The sequence below is a fragment of the Schistocerca piceifrons genome, chromosome 1 (genome assembly GCF_021461385.2).
Source record: "Schistocerca piceifrons isolate TAMUIC-IGC-003096 chromosome 1, iqSchPice1.1, whole genome shotgun sequence".
NCBI classification, from domain to species: Eukaryota; Metazoa; Arthropoda; class Insecta; order Orthoptera; family Acrididae; genus Schistocerca; species Schistocerca piceifrons.
Genome location: NC_060138.1, coordinates 775,993,033 through 776,014,318, shown reverse-complemented (window position 1 = coordinate 776,014,318; position 21,286 = coordinate 775,993,033). Strand labels below are relative to the sequence as shown.

The 21,286-nt window shown below is 43.4% G+C and overlaps 1 protein-coding gene across 4 annotated transcripts in view; it reads left to right on the top strand.

Annotated features, from left to right (window-relative positions):
* The window catches only part of LOC124712604, a 498,348-nt gene that overhangs the window by 438,140 nt on the left and 38,922 nt on the right, over positions 1-21,286 (top strand). For all 4 annotated transcript variants that reach the window (XM_047242885.1, XM_047242886.1, XM_047242883.1 and 1 more), the window contains exon 2: positions 7,160-7,285. In XM_047242885.1, the coding sequence (XP_047098841.1) occupies positions 7,160-7,285 (126 nt within the window). The remainder of the gene's footprint in view (positions 1-7,159; positions 7,286-21,286) is intronic.

Sequence of the window (21,286 nt, the reverse complement as noted above, 5' to 3'; positions counted from 1 at the left end):
AGAGAGCTTAGGGCTCTTACAGAGGCATATACACAGTCGTTTATCCCTCGTGCTATTTGCGAATGCAACAGAAAACGAAATGAGTAGTGGTGTAGAATACCCTAAATAGTAAAAAGTAACTTACTTTTCTCCATCTGTCTAGTTTTCTTTTGACTGTCTCTTATAACTCCATTCAGCAAAAGAATCCGAGATCCAATCACTCGACCGTAAAACTTACACCGCTAACAGTCAATACAGCGCCTGCAGTTGGTCTCTACCAACTTCAGCCGATAACATCTTCTAAGCGAAACAGATGACAGTACAATCAATAAGATAAAAGACACACGAAAACACTAGACGTAAGTTTCCTCCGGAAATGGTGTGACTACATTTATAGTTCACCAAGTTCGACATTTTTATTTTACACCACCTCTAGGCCACGCTTTCTTATGGGGTCTCTTCGTAACTAATGGGAGCACGCTCATTAAACTGCAATACTCGCCTAGGAAACAGGAAAATGACTAACCGGAATTCGATGCCTGCGCTTGGGAACACTTTCGAGTTACTGTAGGCTTTCCACACAGGAAAAGTAACTTCTCTGATTGCGAATCGGTTAAACTCTTTAAAACACCATCTGTGCCCCAAAAGGTACATGATTGTCTCCCTGCATGTGGGAGGATTGCCAGCACACTCCTCGATTTCGCGAGCTTCATGCAGTTCCACGAAATTGCTTCAGCATTCAGAGCTTTCAGCCAACTGCCCCCAGCGGCAGAAGGCGAGCACTTTGATTGGCTGTTTCCTGTTCCCGCTGGTAGCACTTCTCTGAATACTTCAACTTGCTGCGAGGACTTTACAGAGATTTATTTTAACAGCTACTACTTTCATGGGTAACTCCCTAAACCTTAAGCGAAGCTAGTAGGTTCCGACCGTAGACCGCTTAGACATAATTGGCAAGACCAGCTAATCATCTCCAATCCGACAATGTCTTCTTCCACCGGAAGCTGGGAAGTAGCTGCGGCCTTCTCAATAGCCGAGGGGACACACGGCCTCACTATGTGCCCAGTAACAACACATTACAAAACGTACTTTTTGCAGCATCTCGTCTAAGATTTCTGACTCGCCAGGAAAGAGGTTGATATTTTGAAATTGTGAACTTAGTAACTACTTCTGGCCGAGCGGTCTAAGGCGCTGCAGTCATGGACACCTGTGGCTGGTCCCGGCGGAGGTTCGAGTCCTCCCTAAGGCATGGGTGTGTGTGTGTTTGTCCTTAGGATAATGTAGGTTAAGTAGTGTGTAAGCTTAGGGACTGATAACTTTAACAGTTAAGTCCCATAGGATTCCACTCACATCTGAACTATTTCTGAACAACCTCTAACATATACGGTCGATCCCCCCAAATGTTCAAATGTGTATGAATTCCTAAGGGACCAAACTGCTGAGATCATCGGTCCCTAGACCTACACAATACTTAAACTAACTTGAACTAACTTAACGCTCCTCCGTCGGGAGGAGCCGCGCAATCCGTAACTTGGCGCGCCAAACCACGCGGCCACTCCACACGGCTCAATACCATCGATGATCACTTTCAAAGTAATACCAATTCAGACTACACGCGTCTGCATTCGTTCCTTCTGCACCAAAACTTTAGCGGAACTACACTAAAACTATTGCCTTCTGACTGAGTGCAATAAAACGTGTGTTGTGAATGGATCGTCCAGTGCCAATCAGTTAATCGATTTGGATGAAAAGTTTCACACTATAGGAACACGGTATATGCTCAAAAAGCAGTGACGCATTAATCGCCATAACAAATGCACGACTGGCCATTAAAATTGCTACACCAAGAAGAAATGCAGATGATAAACGGGTATTCATTGGACAAATATATTATACTACAACTGACATGTGATTACATTTTCACACAATTTGGGTGCATGGTTTCTGAGAAATCAGTACCCAGAACAACCACATCTGGCCGTAATAACGGCCTTGATACGCCTGGGCATTGAGCCAAACAGAGCTTGGATGGCGTGTACAGGTACAGCTGCCCATGCAGCTTCAACACGATACCACAATTCATCAAGAGTAGTTACTGGCGTATTGGGACGAGCCAGCTGCTCGGTCACCATTGACCAGACGTTTTCAATTGGTGAGAGATCTGGAGAATGTGCTGGCCAGGGCAGCAGCCGAACATTTTCTGTGTCCAGAAAGGCCCGTACAGGACCTGAAACATGCGGTCGTGCATTATCCTGCTGAAATGTAGGGTTTCGCAGGAATCGAATGAAGGGTAGAGCCACGGGTCGTAACACATCTGAAATGTAGCGTCCACTGTTCAAAGTGCCGTCAATGCGACCAAGAGGTGACCGAGACGTGCAACCAATGGCACCCCATACCACCACGCAGGGTGATACGCCAGCATGGCGATGAGGAATACACGCTTCCAATGTGCGTTCACCGCGATGTCGCCAAACATGGATGCGACCATTATGATGCTGTAAACAGAGCCTGGATTCATCCAGAAAATGACGTTTTGCCATTCGTGCACCCAGGTTCGTCGTTGAGTGCACCATCGCAGGCTCTCCTGTCTGTGATGCAGCGTCAAGGGTCGGTCTCCGACCTGATAGTCCATGCTGCTGCAAACGTCGTTGAACTGTTCGTGCAGATGGTTGTTGTCTTGCAAACGTCCCCAGCAGTTGACTTAGGGATCGAGACGTGGCTGCACGATCCGCTACAGCCATGCGGATAAGATGCCTGTCATCTCGACTGCTAGTAATACGAGGCCGTTGGGATCCAGCCCGGCGTTCCGTATTACCCTCCTGAACCCACCGATTCCGTATTCTGCTAACAGTTATTGGATCTCGACCAACGCGAGCAGCAATGTCGCGATACGATAAACCGAAATCGCGATAGGCTACAATCCGACCTTTATCAAAGTCGGAAACGTGATGGTACGCATTTCTCCTCCTTACACGAGGCATCACAACAACGTTTCACCAGGTAACGCCGGTCAACTGCTGTTTGTGTATGAGAAATCGGTTGGCAACTTTCCTCATGTCAGCACGTTGAAGCTGTCGCCACCGGCGCCAACCTTGTGTGAATGCTCTGAAACGCTAATCATTTGCATATCACAGCATCTTCTTCCTGTCAGTTAAATTTCACGTCTGTAGCACGTCATCTGCTTGGTGTAGCAATTTTAATGGCCAGTAGTGTAGTTAGTTTCAAATACTATCGGTAAATATCCACCTCCCCTCACTCCCTTCAGCGATCCTTCAAAGAATCGAACTCCAATGTTCAAAATCACTTCAAACTTTACAAATGAGTTAAGGTGTTTAATATTTTACGTGAAGTATGTAAGGCAGAAAAAGTTTAAAAAAGGTTTGAAACGAAGTTTAAACAGTTCGTTGGAAGTCGCTATGTGCCGTCATTATTAAATACTGAATGAATATACTCTGGGTAATTTGCGCTACGTTTTAAGTAAAAACAAGTTTTTCACGCATCGCAATATTCATGACGTGATGCTTCCCGAACTGCGTCGTACATCGATATAGTTTTTCAGGTGCATTCGGTGGTATATGTGGATACTGTCTGCAAAAGTGTTGCGAAAAGAGTCAGTGAAAAAGAAGTAACAAACTTAAACGTCAGTGTTGAGTTGCGCTCTACCAAAATTCCGGTTTCCTAGTTTTGGTACTGTACATAAACGACGCAGAAAAAACACGTTTACTGGTAGCACTTGTGGCATTGGTAGGGAAACAAACATAAGTGAATTTTGTTATGCATATAATTAGAACTGCACATCATTCAGTGTCAGTCCATTATGTACAGAATATAAATAGCACTTTCGTTTTACAGGTAATAAAAATTAGTTGATTACATAACTTCTGGACTTTACGTGGCCAAAGCGGTTACTTTTAATGCAAGTACAGTTTACATGCACAAAAAATATGTATATGTAGTTCTTATTTTGCACTCAATGGAACGTTCATCATGATCAAGAACAAGTTTTTCCAGTTATTATTGATAAATACAAAAGTTGTTTATGAATAAGAAACATATTTTATATACGTTCGACAAAGTATTGAAAAGATGTTTGAAATATGTTTGTTTTTAGTTTTTTATTTTTACCTTTTTTCAGGAAACTGCGTTTCCTATTGCTATGTTATAAATCTGTATGTTTTGTTTATTTTCACTACGACGTCCCCCTCTTTCACATTGCAAATTAACAATTCTCGAATAAAACATGGGATTAAACATTTAAAATTTCAATTTTGTTACAAATACTGCTTATTCTTTAAGTTACAGGTAGGAGGATAACTATGTAGAACAAAAATGTTCTGTAGGTTACCCAGCCGATGATATATCCTGACTCAGTTTCTAGACGGTTCACCACTTCCAGTTTCTAGGGGAATGTCGTAAGACACTGATCTAAATAAAGAAAGCGATCATTATGAAGTATCGCCCGACAGGTATGCAACACACCCAACATATAGGTAATGCGGGTACGAACTTAACTGACCAAAACTACTAGGAAAACAACAGTAGTCTTTGGGTAATTTTGATAGTCTACGGTAGCCTACGATAGTACAGTGTGTGATGCGACACTTTTTACTGCAGAACATCGAAATTATAAGTGCCTCAAATGACAGGAAATGAGTTCTACAACGAAAAGAAATGCCAGACTACGGCTCCTGGATGACGGGCCATATGGCGGGTGATAGTCAAGTCGGTATCGCACTGCTGTCCAGGCCGTCTTCAGACACGTCTTCGCTGGTCATCGGGGCTCAGTTCGAAGCGGGACTCATCACTTATGAGTTAAGACAAAACTACTTCAGTCAGTGAGATCCCAGACCGAAGACACGTCTGGAGACAACCCTGAATAGTAGTGGGGTACCAACCTGACTGTCGCTCTCCATGCAGCCCGACAACCGGGAGTGTTAGTGCGGCGTGCCATTTCTTTTCGTAGCAGAACCCTTTGGTTATCATCCGCGGCACCCTTGCAGTACATCGGTGCGTCCGTTGACGATATTCTACACCCTATTTTCTTGCCCTTCACGGCAAGCCATTGTGGGCTTACAAGATAAGGGCCTCCCACGCACGGTGAGAATTTCTACTGCTTGTCTTCGTGCCTGCCAAACTCTACGTTGGCCTGAAAGGTCGCGGATCTCTCATCAATTGAGAAAGCTTAGAGTATTATGGGCAGGGGCCTCCAACCAGCTCAGGATTTTGACGATCTAGCGCGGCAGTTGGACAGAATGTGGCACAATATCCCTCAGTAGGACATTCAACAAGTCTGTCAATCAATGCCAAGCCGAATATATGCTTGCATAATGGCCCTTGCTGGACAAACACATTATTGACTTTTCATAACTGGAATTCAGAGTCATGTGAAATTTCTTGAAATGTGTCAGCTTGTACACAACTGGCCATTAAAATTGCTACACCACGAAGATGACGTGCTACAGACGCGAAATTTAACTGACAGGATGTTGTGATATTCAAATGATTAGCTTTTCAGAGCATTCACACAATGTTGGCGCCGGTGGCGACACCTACAACGTGCTGACATGAGGAAAATTTCCAACCAATTTCTCATACACAAACAGCAGTTGACCGGCGTTGCCTGGTGAAACGCTGTTGTGATGCCTCGTTAAGGAGGAGAAATGCGTACCATCACGTTTCCGACTTTGATAAAGGTCGGATTGTAGCCTATCGCGATTGCGGTTTATCGTTTCGCGACATTGCTGCTCGCGTTGGTCGAGATCCAATGACTGTTAGCAGAATATGGAATCGGTGGGTTCAGAAGGGTAATACGGAACGCCGTGCTGGATCCCAACGGCCACGTATTACTAGCAGTCGAGATGACAGGCATCTTATCCGCATGGCTGTAACGGATCGTGCAGCCACGTCTCGATCCCTGAGTCAACTGCTGGGGACGTTTGCAAGACAACAACCACCTGCACGAACAGTTCGTCGACGTTTGCAGCAGCATGGACTATCAGCTCGGAGACAATGGCTGCGGGTACCATTGACGCTGCATCACAGACAGGAGAGCCTGCAATGGTGTACTCAACGGCGAACCTGGGTGCACGAAATGCAAAACGTCATTTTTTCGGATGAATCCAGGTTCTGTTTACAGCATCATGATGGTCGCATCCATGTTTGGCGACAATGGTGAACGCACATTGGAAGCGTGTATTCGTCACCGCCATACTGGCGTATCACCCGGCGTCATGGTATGGGGTGCCATTGGTTACACGTCTCTATCACCTATTGTTCGCATTGACGACACTCTGAACATTGGACGTAACATCTCAGATGTGTTACGACCCGTGGCGCTACCCTTTATTCGATCTCTGCGAAACCCTACATTTCAGCAGTATAATGCACGACCGCATGTTGCAGGTCCTGTACGGGCCTTTCTGGATACAGAAAATGTTCGACTGCTGCCCTGGCCAGCTCATTCTCCAGATCTCTCACCAACTGAAAACGCCTGGTCAATGGTGGCCGAGCAACTGGTTCGTCACAATACACCAGTCACTACTCTTGATGAACTGCGGTATCGTGTTGAAGCTGCATGGGCAGCTGTACCTGTACACGCCATCCAAGCTCTGTTTGACTCAATGCCCAGGGGTATCAAGGCCGTTATTACGGCCAGAGGTGGTTGTTCTGGGTACTGATTTCTCAGGAACTATGCACCTAAATTGTGTGAAAATGTAATCACATGTCAGTTGTAGTATAATATATTTGTCCAATGAATACCCGTTTATCATCTGCATTTCTTCTTGGTGTAGCAATTTTAATGGCCAGTAGTGTATAAAGTAGACATGGCTTAAAGCCAAAACATCTGCACTTGATAATGGTTTAAGGCCGAAATTGCAATAGTAGAAATAAAACGTTTAACAGTCACAGGCGTAAACATGACGTCTTTCAAGACATTATTGACTTGCTCATTTTGTGAAGTGCTTTCCCTTGAATAAATGACACAATTTTCCTGAAATTTGTTTATCTGTACGTGTGCATCACACCCACAGATTTATATGTCCTTCGGAAAGTTGCTTCGTGGTGGGTCGGTTTTTCTGTCCTTGAATGTGTAGACGAGTGTCGTTTCTAACTGTGTACATGTGGATGATTACAGAGGAGTTTGAGCCACACTAGGCAGTGACCACGTGACTGGTTGTTGCAGAGCGAGGCTGCGGCTACGATGAGGAGCGGCGTGACGGAGTGGCGGCCCCGCACGCTGGCCGCCTCCGCGGCCCTGCAGCCCGGCCCCTGCCTCCGCCTCTGCCTGCTGGCGCTGCTCCTTGCCGCGGTGAGTGCTGCCCTGCCAGCGCATGCTGCTAACCTTCACCACACTCACAAGGGAACCTCCCCATCGCACCCCCCTCAGATTTAGTTATAAGTTGGCGCAGTGGATAGGCCTTGAAAAACTGAACACAGATCAATCGAGAAAACAGGGAGAAGTTGTGTGGAACTATGAAAAAAATAAGTAAAATATACAAACTGAGTAGTCCATGCGAAGATATGCAACATCGAGGACAATGAGAGTTACGGAGCGCCGTGGTCCCGTGGCTAGCGAGAATAGCTACGGAACGAGAGGTCGTAGGTTCAAGTCTTCCCACGAGTAAAAAGTTTAATTTTTTATTTTCAGTTTGTGTGACAAACTCTTATGTTTTCATCACTTTTTTGGGAGTGATTATCACATCCACAATAAAATCTAAATCGGGCAAGGTAGAAGAATTTTTCTACCCATTCGCTAAGTGTACAAGTTAGGTGGGTCGACAACATATTCCTGTCATGTGACGCACATGCCGTCACCAGTGTCGTATAGAATATATCAGACGTGTTTTCCTGTGGAGGAATCGGTTGACCTATGACCTTGCGATCAAATGTTTTCGGTTCCCATTGGAGAGGGACGTCCTTTCGTCTACTAATCGCACGGTTTTGCGGTGCGGTCGCAAAAAATAGACACTAAACTTATTACAGTGAACAGAGACGTGAATGAATGAACGAACGGACAGATCATAACTTTGCGAAAATAAAGAAAGTAAAATTTTCGGTTGAGGGAAGACTTGAACCATGGATCTCTCGTTTCGCAGCTCCTCAAGCTAACCACGGGACCACGGCGCTCCCGAGCCCATATTCTCCTTGATATTGCCTATCTTCCGCATGCACTACTCAGTTTGTATATTTCGCTTATTTTTTCATAGTTCCACACAACTTCTTCCTGTTTTCTCGATTGATCTGTGTTCAGCTTTTTCAGGGCCTATCCACTGTGCCAATGTATAACTAAATCTGAGGGAGGTGCGATGGGGAGGTTCCCTTGTCAGCAGCACTGCTCACGCTGCGTACACACACTCTCTTCTCTCTGACACCGCAGTACGTACTCCAACTGCAGGTGACAGTACCGTCTACAAGCCGACCAGTCGATGATGTGTGAAACTGTCTGAATTTTCCTCATTCCTCGACAAGCACTGCTACGCCTTGTCTCAGCAAATCGTGACACCTGTGCGTCACCATGCATTCACCAGCTAATGTCGAATGTCTTTTGGAATCAGTTATTGATTACTGAAGACATCACACAACGGTGATGTGAGTCGCAGGTAACTTTTTATTCTCGAGTCAGAAACATACAAATTTACAGTAGCCATACACATCAATAAATATGTACATACATATATACAAATTGTATTTATATTACATGTGCCCAGTACTTGGCAACCTCCAAGGCGCTTGGACTGGCTTGCAGGAGATCAATCTTCGTGCAGGATGTAGGGCACAAAAGGCACTGGAGCATGTGGCTTGTGGTTTGTTCTGGTCCAAAATCACAGGACGTATCTTCTGTTATGAAGCCCCATCTCTTCAGGTTGTCTCTCCATCGTCCAACTCCTGATCGTAATCTGTTTAAATATTTCCACACCAGCCAGCTCTAGTTGTGTCCAGGTGGTAGTTCTTCAGCTTCTGGCGTCTGCAGGTGAGGCGTCGACTTCTTCCATAACTCCAGCCTTGCCTTCTCAGGTGAAATGGTGAGCTTTTCGGATGTTCTCAGGAAGCTCTTTCGCGATCTCAGCCGTTGCTGTGGTGGATTATGTCCATGCAGTGGATGGGCACTGTCCTGTTCCACTTTCAGTCTCTCCTTGTTGGCAGCCACTGTTCTGCGTATCCATGGTGGCGCTATTCCAGCCAGGCAGTAGAGCTTATCAGTTGGGGTAGGTCTTCAGCAACCTGTGATCAACCTGCAGGTTTCGTTGAGAGCAATGTCTACTTGTCTGGCATGAGATGACCTGTACCAGACTGGAGAAGCATATTCAGCAGTAGAAAAGCACAGTGCCATTGCAGAACAGCGAATAGTTTGTGGATGTGATCCCCACTGTGTCCCCGCTAGTTTGCGAATTAGGTAACTGAAACCTGTCGATTTGCTTTAGCGACACGGCCATTTCATTTTAAGCAAAAGCAGTTTTATTTTTAAACGACCGCTCGTAAAATGTGCTGCACACTTAAAAGACGCCAGCTACAAAATACTTGTTGTTCATAAATCATTACAAATATTACGTAAGGTACAGAAAGATAAAATCATGGATGTGATGCAAGAAATTGAAATTTACTTCCATCTAAAAGACCAATCAGCATAGTTTTAAATGAACAAAACACCCGCAAAATGGAAAATTCCTAGATAACTTTTTACTAGTTCTGCGATGAAGCATTATAGAATCATAGGATGTCTAATCATCGCTATTCTCGTTAATAAATGTGATTGCAATGCGAAAGTCACACAACCATAAAGCTAGTAGGAGGAGGTTTTACTCGATTTACATCGTTTTCAATATTGTTTCATTACTGTAATGTGGTCGACTTATATCATATTCGTGACAACTGGTCGAAAATGACGTGCTCCCACAGAATAGAACAAAAGGTTATAAGTAATTTTGAGGAAATTACATGCAATCATATTTACACCAGTGATGGACGATAATTAAATATAGTTGATAACAAAGACATATATAGCTGAATTAACGAATTTCTGTAAAATAATCACAATCTTTCTAGTGTAAAGATGTTAAAAACCTCGGCTTTAGAACACTGCAACAACTGCTCAACAGTAACGTGCTCCTAAAAAACGAAAAACTATTTATAATTTATTTTTTGACAATTACATGCAATCATAAGAGCAAAGACGTGTATGGCATAATATACCAGAATAGATCATGAAGTAAGTTACAATCCTCCTAATATATCTTGCGATATCGCTTGTCCGTATGTTAAATTCATAAGTGATACTAACTCATCCGATGTATGATGCTTCTGATTAAGATACTTCAAGATGGGCAAGGCCGAAATTGTACAATCGTACATAAAATAAAGAGAATGTCAGCTGAAGCCATCACGAAATCATTCAAAAAATTCATCACGGCTACAGACCCAATCGCACTGAAGATTATATCATTAAAAATTAAATGATAAAATTTTGATTAATACACTCAAACTACAAATTTACTTGCATAAAATCTGTCGTCACATCGACAGCTGTATATTAAGGAACACGCAGTCTGTATATGTTTGGCAAAGCCGGTTTTGTCACATAACAGAGCGAGGTGGCGTAGCTTTTAGCACACTGCGGTCGAATCTCGAGTTTACTCGTGTTTTGCCCGCCATCCGTTTTGGAAGGATATCACGATAACTCGCATTTTCCTTATGCTGTCTGTAGATGCCGTCAGCTTTGATATAATTTAACTATTTCGTTTATTTAGGTGTTTATATAGCAAGCGCCAATGTATTTAACTTGATTGCCTTCATGTATTTTTTTTTAGCATTTTGATTGCATTTTGATATTTCAAATAGTTAGTATTTCAGGTACTGACGTTTTTCCTATTTGTAGAGATGGTCCTGTTCATAAAACGGAAGGAAATGAACAAAATTAAAGTACTTTCTGGCGCTTTTGCGATGCAATGTTTCGTTGTAACTACTGAGAACAAAGATCCGGATGACTGTATAAATGAATGTTTCTTATGATTCTGACGTCCATTCCAATGACAGTAACATCATTAAACCTGTAAAGAAGCGGAAGGTGGCAGTGCTTTCAAGGAACGATGAAGGTGATTCCGCTATTGTTAGTGATTTGTTTTGTCATAATGCTAACCATTTGGAGGCGGTATCCGAATCTCTTTCACCGCGCAGGATTAGCCGAGCGGTCTGAGGCGCTGCAGTCATGGACTGTGCGGCTGGTCCCGGCGGAGGTTCGAGTCCTCCCTCGAGCATGGGCGTGTGTGTTTGTCCTTAGGTTAATTGAGGTTAAGTAGTGTGTAAGCTTAGGGACTGATGACCTTAGCAGTTAATTCCCATACGATTTAACACACATTTGAACATTTTGCACAATACTACCAAGTTAATATTTGGAAGGCGGGGGGGGGGGGGGGGTGGCGGAGGCGTTCAAACTGGGGGACGACAAGGAGAGGGGAGCGCCAAGGAGTATAAATATGTAAAGCCAGTTCTGATATCTGGATGCCAGTGGACACATTATGTGCAAAAGAGTTCCTACATCTGTTGAGTTACTTGTATCTTGGCAATCGATAAAGTCGTGAACATATTTTGGTTTTTGTTTCACGAGCTCCTGGTCAATATTTGTCAAGATGAAAAGAGATTACAAGTATCTCCAATGAGTAAAAGGTTATTTCGTGTGAAAAAGTTAGGCACCCCAGTAACGATCTCACCACAATTTCTCGAGATATCCGAGACGCCACTTCCAATTCTGACGAAGTATTCATATAAAGAACAATGTACGGAACTCTGTTTTTTCGAGAAAGTTCATTCGTAACGTTGTTCCGACATTCCCCAAGCACCTGTTTTATTTACGAGATGACGGTGCAAAATAGCATCAAATGCCTCTCAGAAATCAAGGAGCGTGGCATCAACTGGGGGGCCCCTCTATTAATTACCGTCTGGACCTAATGAACGTGCAGAGATACGAGAGGTAGTAGTAAAGTTGTAATTATCACCTTAAAAAAAAAGAAACTTGGTGATGGGTATTAGTCGTCTATGCATTCACCTACCAATGTGGCACACTTTTCCCAAAGACAAATGACTTGAAGGGGAACTTGCTTGAAGAAGTCTGAAATTTGTTTGTTCACGAACAGTTTTACCTCTAAAATGACAATGTAGACGCTCTGTAAATGGCTACCACGAAATGGTTTTTTGAACCGAGGAAAGAGGAAGAAGCTGATTACTATGTCAGGAGAAAATGCGGTATGGTCGGAAAGGGGGGGCTGCAGGAGGGGGGAGGAGGAATCAACATTTTATGGGTCAAAGAACGAGCATATGCTTCTACATTCTTGTGCAGGATGAGACGTTGTCGTGTAGAATAAAGAGTTCCGCGACATTTTATCTTGACAGCCTCCCGTAACACCGACAGGGGATTTCGGTACTATGCACCAGTACGGTTTGCCCCCTTAAGAGCACAATCTGTCAGTAGCATACGTTTTTCTGCTGTTTGTTTTTCTCCTTTGTCACGGGGTTAAAACGATCCTAACTTCATCTATACTTTGACCGATTCCGATTTACCACTGCTTTTCAGTTAAGACTGTTTTTATGGAAAGTTGAAGGGATTGTCATTCGGTTACGTGTTCTATAATACTTTCCACCGTGTTCTACAAATAAATACGCAGGTGGTACATTTCCCCTATTTTGTCAATTTGCTTGTAATATCTTAAAGCTCCTTACCGCACATATCTCATAGAGATTCCGTTGCAACATGTTCACCAAAACACCTAATAAATCGTCATGATTAAAGCGCTACGTATCTGTCCATTTAATCCAACTCTAAGCAGACTGTTTCTGTCCTGGACTACTATCTCTCTACTTTCTGTAGGTAGCCTGTCTCCAAGAAAGAAAGACTGAGTTGCTGGTAAGGTACACAAGCACATTCAATCACATACTAAATAAATACGTGTGAGACACAAAAACAGATAAAAGTCCGCAAATATTATTTGTGTAAATGGTTGTGCCGCAATAAATAACTTTGGCTTACTGATTGCTAAGGAAGATAGATATGTGGGTAGTCAGTGCGACTTCGTTATACGAAAACGTCTTTCACCAAGTTGGCAAATCTGAGGCGTATTGGCTTATTACTGTAAACAACTTAGGTCTGATAGTATTCAGAATGTCCTTGGTGGGAAACTTTAATTACTAAGCAGTGCAATCGACAAACAAGCAAATAACATAAAATTGTTCAATATTTACTCCAGTATTTTTAAAATATAGTTAGTCAAATTATGGATTTGGTATTACCACGAATTAACAAAGTAAGAGAGAACTAATGTCTTCATCATAAACGCTATGTCAGCTCACTTTGTCATGTGACAACTACGTAAAGTCCTGACAATGAAGTAGGCCTTGACAGCACAAATGTAATTTTAATTTGAGATGTTACTGGAGGAGAGGTGGTGAAAGATAAATCGAGAACTGACTTGAATCTATGTAGCATGCTTCAATAACATTTGTCTACAAGAGTTTCTTTGTATTCATGCCCAGAAGCAGTGAAACGTCAGCCGACAGTCGATAGTGTGATTGCAGAGATGTGCGTGCTGCAGCTTCTTACCCGAGACGACTGCTGTAGGATCCCTGGTGTGTCGACGTTCTGTTGTCTCGTTGATCGCTGGTCCGTCAAAATAAACAACAAACTTTCCCTGTTTCTGCAAGCGGAATGGAGCGGGGCTAGTCAGGTTAGTTGACGGCCGGTCGAATATCAACTCTGACGTGCAGTCCGCCCGTTTATTTACACGACACCAAATCTAAACTGTTCAGAAGCCATGCCCTCATAGATTCCGATACAGTTTCGAGCGTAGCCACCCAGACAATACACAACTTAATACCGCTAATGACAATAGTCCGTTTTACTCATGGTATGCCACTCCACTCACAGTTGCCACTCTCCATAGCTCACCATCGCTCCTCATGTGTCTCTTCGTAGCATCGTTCACAGATATTAATTTTCCTAAAGGATCAAAGCTCTTAAAATTACGAAGAAATTACATACACACATGGAAATAACATTACACAATAAATAACACTGTTTATTTTACGTACGTTACATTGCATCTGTACACACCAAGTCATTATAACCCAAGGTAAGCAATATTAACAGACAATGTCTTACAGAACTCTAACCAATTACTTAGTAGTAGTAGATGTACAATACAGTAACAGTTGTCAAATACGAGGGTGGTTTGATATGTCTGGTAAAAAATAAAAAAAAATAAAAAAAAGCAAGATAAAGACATTTGCTTCGTAAGCAACGCACCTTACTTCGCCGTATAAGTTGCGTTTGAGGGATATACACTTGGTCCAGCAATCCTCCAGCTTTTTCATCCCATCGGAAAAATAGGTTCTGTCAAACTCTGCAAAATACTCGTTGACTGCAACTATCACTTCCGTTTGATGTAAATTTCTTCTCAGCAAGCCAAAGTTTCAAGTTAGGGCACGGGAAGAAGTCACTTGGGCTAAGTCTGGTGAACACGGTGTATGATGAACCAATTCAAAGCCCAATCCATGCACTTTTGTCATTGTTGCCGCTGATGCGTGGGATTGTGCATTAACCGCCAATCGTGGTCGTTCTGCAGCCAGCGCAAGTTTCAAATGATCCAACAATGAAGCATAATAGGATCCACTTACGAGTCTACCTTTTACTAAGTAATCTACAAGGATTAAGCCTTGGGAGTCAAAAAAGACAGTGGACAACGTCTTACCAGCTGACAAAATGGTTCTTACCTTCTTCGGTGCACTTTCACCAGCCTAAGTCCATTGTTTTGGCTGCCGTTTTAACTCTGGTGTGTAATGATAAATCAAGGTTTCGTCAACAGTCACAAATTGGCGCAAAGAATCTTACGGATTGCTATTAAACATCGCCAGCATTTCGAAATGTTGTGCCGGATGAGCAACCGCGGCACACACCTTACGCACAGCTTCTTCATAGTCAATTCTCCGTGTAGGATATTATGACGAGCCTAGAGTCTCAGCACTCTCATGAATTTTTATTTGTCTGTCTTGCATTACCATATCACGGATTTTGTCAGTGATTTCCTTTGTAGTGACGGCAAGTGTAGTCGTGCGTATCCAGCCACATTTGAATCCGTAAATCCAAAGTAAATAGTCTTCGAATCCTGCCTCGGGCATGGATGTGTGTGATGTCCTTAGGTTAGTTAGGTTTAAGTAGTTCTAAGTTCTAGGGGACTGATGACCTCAGATGTTAAGTCCCATAGTGCTCAGAGCCATTTGAACCATTGAATAGTCTTCAGTGATGGTGCAGGGCCTGCATGAACTTCATCCAGTCTGTTTGGATTTGTGCAACAGTCCAACACTTCAAACGAAAATGTTTAATAACAGCACAGAATTCTTCTTTCTCCATTTTCAATTGCAGTCGCCACTCTGACCAATTCAGACGGCTGTCAACAATGAACAGTATGCAAATCAGTATTGGAATTCGATATAGATTCTTGTATTAATTAAGCTTACCAACCATGAAGGCGTAACGAAAATGTTCCATTGTTTCATGGAAATTTACCAGACATATCAAACCACCTTCGTAAGTCCGTTATATGATCATAGTGATATGCTCACCGCTAGTCAATGGTAATTAGGCCGATAAAGAGGTCATCTGAATTGACCTGTTACACCTGCAATATTTCCGCTGTTATCTCGATTCGGCGGGTTGGGGAACTCAGCTGGCTTCGACATTTCGCATGTTCAGAATTTCATGGAAGATGCTGGAAATAGATTTTAAATTTGTCTGCTATTGCTTCGATTGTGACACACCGGTATTAGAGCACCAGGCTTCCATTTCTCTAATGATTCCTGGTTCTTCAAAGAGCAGACTGTTTTTACCGCACTGGAAGCGTCAGTGTCACTTAATCGCTATGTTACGTGATGGTGCGTTGTTGCCGTATACTTCCAACTTTTGCTGCGTTGTTCTACTTCAAATAGAGAAAACAAATTACTGCACGATACTGCTCTTCATGAATTGGCTGTGCCAGTTCGCCAATCTCCTGTAGCGGCGTGCTAAGATACCATGGCGCGGGTATTTCAATGTATACCTCGAATGCAGACAAGTACCTGCAACCAAACAAAAAATTAATTGCGTAACTTTATTTTTTCGAGGTGTCTATTCGTCGTAGCTGGGTGTCGTACGATCGGTGCTTCACGAATCCGCGTCCAAAACTTGAGTTTAATCGGGGATTGAGCGAGAGGGACTTGCCAGGAGTGAATTAGCCGGTTGGACAATGTGAGAGGAAGTCTTGACCTAGCTATTACTCCTTGCAAAATATGATAAGGGCCGGAACGAAGTCTGAAATGATCTCCACAAGAAGCGCGTTACAGTTTCTAGTGCATTTCCTAAGCTTCTGTTCTGCTACTCTTATTAGTTGGGCTTCGTACCCGCAAAGAGACTAAATGCTTATACCGAGACGGCGGTTTGATGGCACTGTTCCGTCTATACTAAGTATCAGTGTTAACTGGGAATGCACCCACTCCACGACAAACACAGTTCCTGATTCTCAGACTTTCTGATACTATTTCTACTACTCTCAGACCCTGTTAATGGGGTGGCCAACTTTCCTGTCTTTTCTGGGATCTCCCGTATTATAGTAATATTTTCTTAATTCTCCCGGCTCCGTTATTGACAGCCTTTTCTCGCGTATATTTCGTCAGCGAACACCGTTGTTACAGTAGTCTTGCGATGTACTCTCGATCGTTCAAGTTCCTTGGCCGACGGATGACGAAAAGTTTTCGTATTATAATCGGTACTGTTGTCGACATATAGTCTTTTTTTCAGTTCGTCTAATACAAGGGAATGCGAGGAGGGGAGAAATAATGGCATAGCCTACAAATATAGAGGGGCCGTGAGAGGGGGAGTGTTTTCTTGTTTCTCGGTTGGTACGGTACTGGCAACGCATGGGTGCGCTCGCCACGTACCGCTCAGCAGCTGTCTTACAAATAACTTACGGAAGTAACAAAGACTCACGAAAGACGATTATAGAGACGTTCATGTTTAAATATGCTTATTATGTTATTTACTTCTCGATTGACTCACACAACACGAGAACATTTCGCAACGCTTCGAAAGAATTATTTCTCTTACAAACAATAAGTGAACTGTTCAGAAAAACAGCAGCAGACTAAGTCAGAGCTTGCGATTGAAATCAGTTTGGAATATAATTGCAATACTACTTTCAACTTGCACAGGAAGATAAAATCCAGCAGGGCTCTGCAACTTCTGTAAATAAGTAATTGTAGCAGGGCACACATAATAGATATGTCTAAACTAATTAAACTTCATTGTGATTATATTTGTGTATTATGTGCGATGAACAAATAAATTGTTTTGTTTGCAGAAAACTTTATTGTGATTATATTTGTGTATTATGTGCGATGAACAAATAAATTGTTTTGTTTGCAGAAATTACATCCACTTTTCATTGCACAGACCCAAAATTGAGAGGTTACTCGTAGGTGTGGAACATGTTAGAAAATATAACATAATAAACGTATTTCGAAAACATGAGTGTCATACTCATTTCTGAGTTTACACTACAAATGAGTCTTATTACTCGCTTTTGCACCTCAAAAACTGTTTCTCGGTTTGTGGAGTTACCCCAAAGTATGATACCATATGACATAATAGAGCAAAAGTAAGAAAAATGCTCCAGTTGTTTCTATATTTATGTCTACATTGTCAGCAATTACAAGAAAATTCATCGTTGTTGTGCAGTTGAAACCTCCCTTAAAATCATGGTCAGATGTTGGTAATCTCCCTTCAAATCATGTGCAAATGTTGGTCACCCTAACTGCTCCTTCCGTGTTTTGTTCAGCCTTTCCCCTTCATCCCACTCTGTCTCTGAGATGAAGTGATGCTGAAGACGTCGCCTTCTCATTGGCTCTCATTTGCCCTCGTCCTTAGTAGCTTTCTAGAGGCTGGGTTTTTAGCATGTCATCTGCTTCACATGACCTATAGGTTCCCTTCCCAGAACACCCCTCTCTGTTTTATGCTAACCCTGTGCTCGCCGTTACTTCTGAAAACTTTCCGATGCCTCATTTTTACCTAGTTGTGTACTGAGCATACTTTGCGAGGATACAATGTAATGCTGTTGTGTTCACATCCAGTCCGGTGGTCGTCGCCGATCTGGCGCCGGCTGTGAATTCGTCGTCGCGTGACGCCTGGCAGGGTGCCGATTCTCGCTACCGCATTGGATTTGATTTTCAAGACTTTACCTTTTTTCCCTTTTTTCTGTGGATACAACACTATAGTGTATTCACCAAGAGCAGGGACAAAACATAAACAGTTTCACGCGACTGACCACCACTCGTTCCAGTGAAAGCAGGGGTTTCGAAAATCCTCGTGAACACTGTGCAGTTGGCCGCCGGGCAGTCGTGAAGCGAAGCGTGCGTCGCTCGTGAGAAACCCTTTATTGTGAACTTTGACCACTGTGATGAAAGAAATTGTAAAAAACCGACAGGCGGCATAGCAAATTCAAAAAGAAGCGATTTTAATAACAACACCAGTTTACAATAATGTTAAAGGAAAGATAAAACTAATTTCATTCTCTCGAACTCAAACTATTTACATTCAAGTTTACAACAAAACGCTCTTCTCTTTCCTCTATAATGCAGTCTAATTTCCACGTCTGAGTTGCAACTTTTTCCACCTCATGGAGGACACATTTGTTCCACTCTTCTGCACTCACTGTTCTTACCGGTTGTTCTAATACTTTTTTTGACTTCCGACATTTTGTATGTACTATATTTTGCTGCGACATACCTTTTGATTCTGACCCAAACTAACTCGATGGCGTTTAATTCGAAGTGGTACAGAGGAATTCGAAGAACAGTTTTCCCTGAATTTTTATCTACTTCATCAACTGCATGTTCTAAGTGTGCCATCCTGTTTTCTTCAACGGTTTCTTCCTTCAACACACTGTCTTCAGCAGCGATATTTTGGATTTTAGCCATTCTGATATGTCTTGCTTGTTGTAATTCGCATTAGGAACTTTTTCTTTTCGTCGAGAAAGGTACGGCGCCTTATCAAGAACAATAACTGCGTTTTGCTGAAGCCGAGAAGAACATCTTTAAACCACTTCTCGAAGATATCGACGCACATCTCCTCATGATAATCTCCACTCTTCTTGGATTCGAAAATCAACAAACAGTATTCAACGAAATCTGCTTTGCCACCAATGTGTGTGATAATTGGACGTTTACCTTTACCTGGTGGGCCCTCGTATCCAGTGGATAATCCGGACAGAAAAGTCTGTTAAGAGGATATTATAGCTTTATCTACCCCTGCATTCAACTCAAATGGTTCTGAGCTCTATGGGATTAACAGCTGAGGTCATCAGTCCCCTAGAACTTAGAACTGCTTAAACCTGACTAAACTAAGGACATTACACACATCCATGCCCGAGGCAGGATTCGAACCTGCGACCGTAGCAGTCGCGCCTGCATTCAACTGTCTCGTCAAAATAGTAAATACGTGTTCCTTCATCTATCAACAATTTAATGGGTCGTAGATAATGCCGCCTCCATAAAATAATGTCATCATCGTCTATTGGCAGCGTCCACGCCGAACAAATTTGAAATTCATTGCTTTTAATAATTATAAAATGTAGTTCTCCGAAAATTGCCAAAATCTGGATCTTCGTTCACAGCACCAAGGACTTTGTCAATTGTTGGCAATTCGTTACGAAAAAAAATTCAATTACTTTCAGGCGTATTGCATTTCTTTCGAAGTTCAACACTTTCTGAAAGCTTCCGTCGTGATTTTTCCTTCTTGGGAGATTTTAAAGGGAGTGTATGTAGCCTTATATTCACTTACCACACGATACATTGAAGAAAGACAAATACCTGTAGATGCAACTGTTTTCAAAACACTGTCAGACATTGACTGCTCTGGATACAAGCTCCGTTTTATACACGTTATGAACCACGCGATTCTTTGCAGAATTTAATGACTTCTCCTTCGATCGCTTCTTGAACGGACTCAAAACTAACACGTCGATCTCGCTCGCTGTATCCGTGGATGATGACATAGCGAGTTTACTGGTTCGTGATACTAATCGGAGAAAAAAGAAAAGGAATTGGGTGGGCACAGAAACAATGAATGGTGAATTTAATTACGAACACTGATACGCTAATAATCAAAAGTGTTTCAAACGTGATAAACTTTACGGTCGGATGAGGACCTATACACTCGCAACCGATGCGGCCACACTGGGCGAGCGCTCCCTGTATTGTTTACCTCTCGCCGACAGCGCTGCGAAGAGTTCCTTGATGTGTTTGCAGTCTGCCTCTCGTTTCAGTGAATGGAGTGTACAGACTAGAGATGTTCGGTCAAATGGGGCAGCAAGTGTAGAAAGAGGCAGCGGTTGCAGGCGAGTGTAGTGCTGGTAGTGCGTGAGGCAGCTCGCGGGCAGGTGGCGGAGTGGCCGCAGGCGAAAGCTGCGATCGCGGCGCACGTGGGCGGCCGCGGCCTGCGGGCAGCTCCAAAAGGAGGAGCGCCGCCTTTATCGGGCGGCGAGGCGCGCAAAAAGGCTGTCCGCGCTGAGGCGGCGGCGGCGGCGGCGGCCAGGTGCGCGCGCCACCCCACCCCACACCACACCACACGCTGCGCTCCCACGGCCTCACCGCGAAGCGCACACACAGCCCAGCCCCACTCCCCGAGGCCCGACGCTTCCAGCCTGATCTCCGAACAGATACAGAAACCTTCTCTCACGGCGAGTAAATTGAGCGTCGCCTCCTAGAGTTTCGTGTGGAGGTCGCTGCTCACTTGTGTATCTATGTATCGCTTACAACTTCAGGTGGAGCCGTGGGCGTCCGCAGAAAATCATCCAAGAGGGGCAAGATTTTACAATTGCCATTTTAATACAATTGAATTGAGGACTTTAAGAATACCTTAATCTTATTGTACCTCATACCCACTTAAATGACAAATCTCGTGGAAAAAATGGTTCAAATGGCTCTGAGCACAATGGGACTTAACTTCTGAGGTCATCAGTCCCCTAGAACTTAGGACTACTTAAACCTAACTAACCTAAGGACATCACACACATCCATGCCCGAGGCAGGATTCGAACCTGCGACCGTAGCGGTCTCGCGGTTCCAGACTGTAGCGCCTAGAACCGCTCGGCCACTCCGGCCGGCCACAAATCTCGTGGAATAGGAGGTACAGAATAGAATTGGGGAGAAGAGGAGTTTGTGGCACAACTTGACTAGAAGAAGGCATCGGTTGGTAGGACATGTTCTGAGGCATCAAGGGATCACCAATTTAGTATTG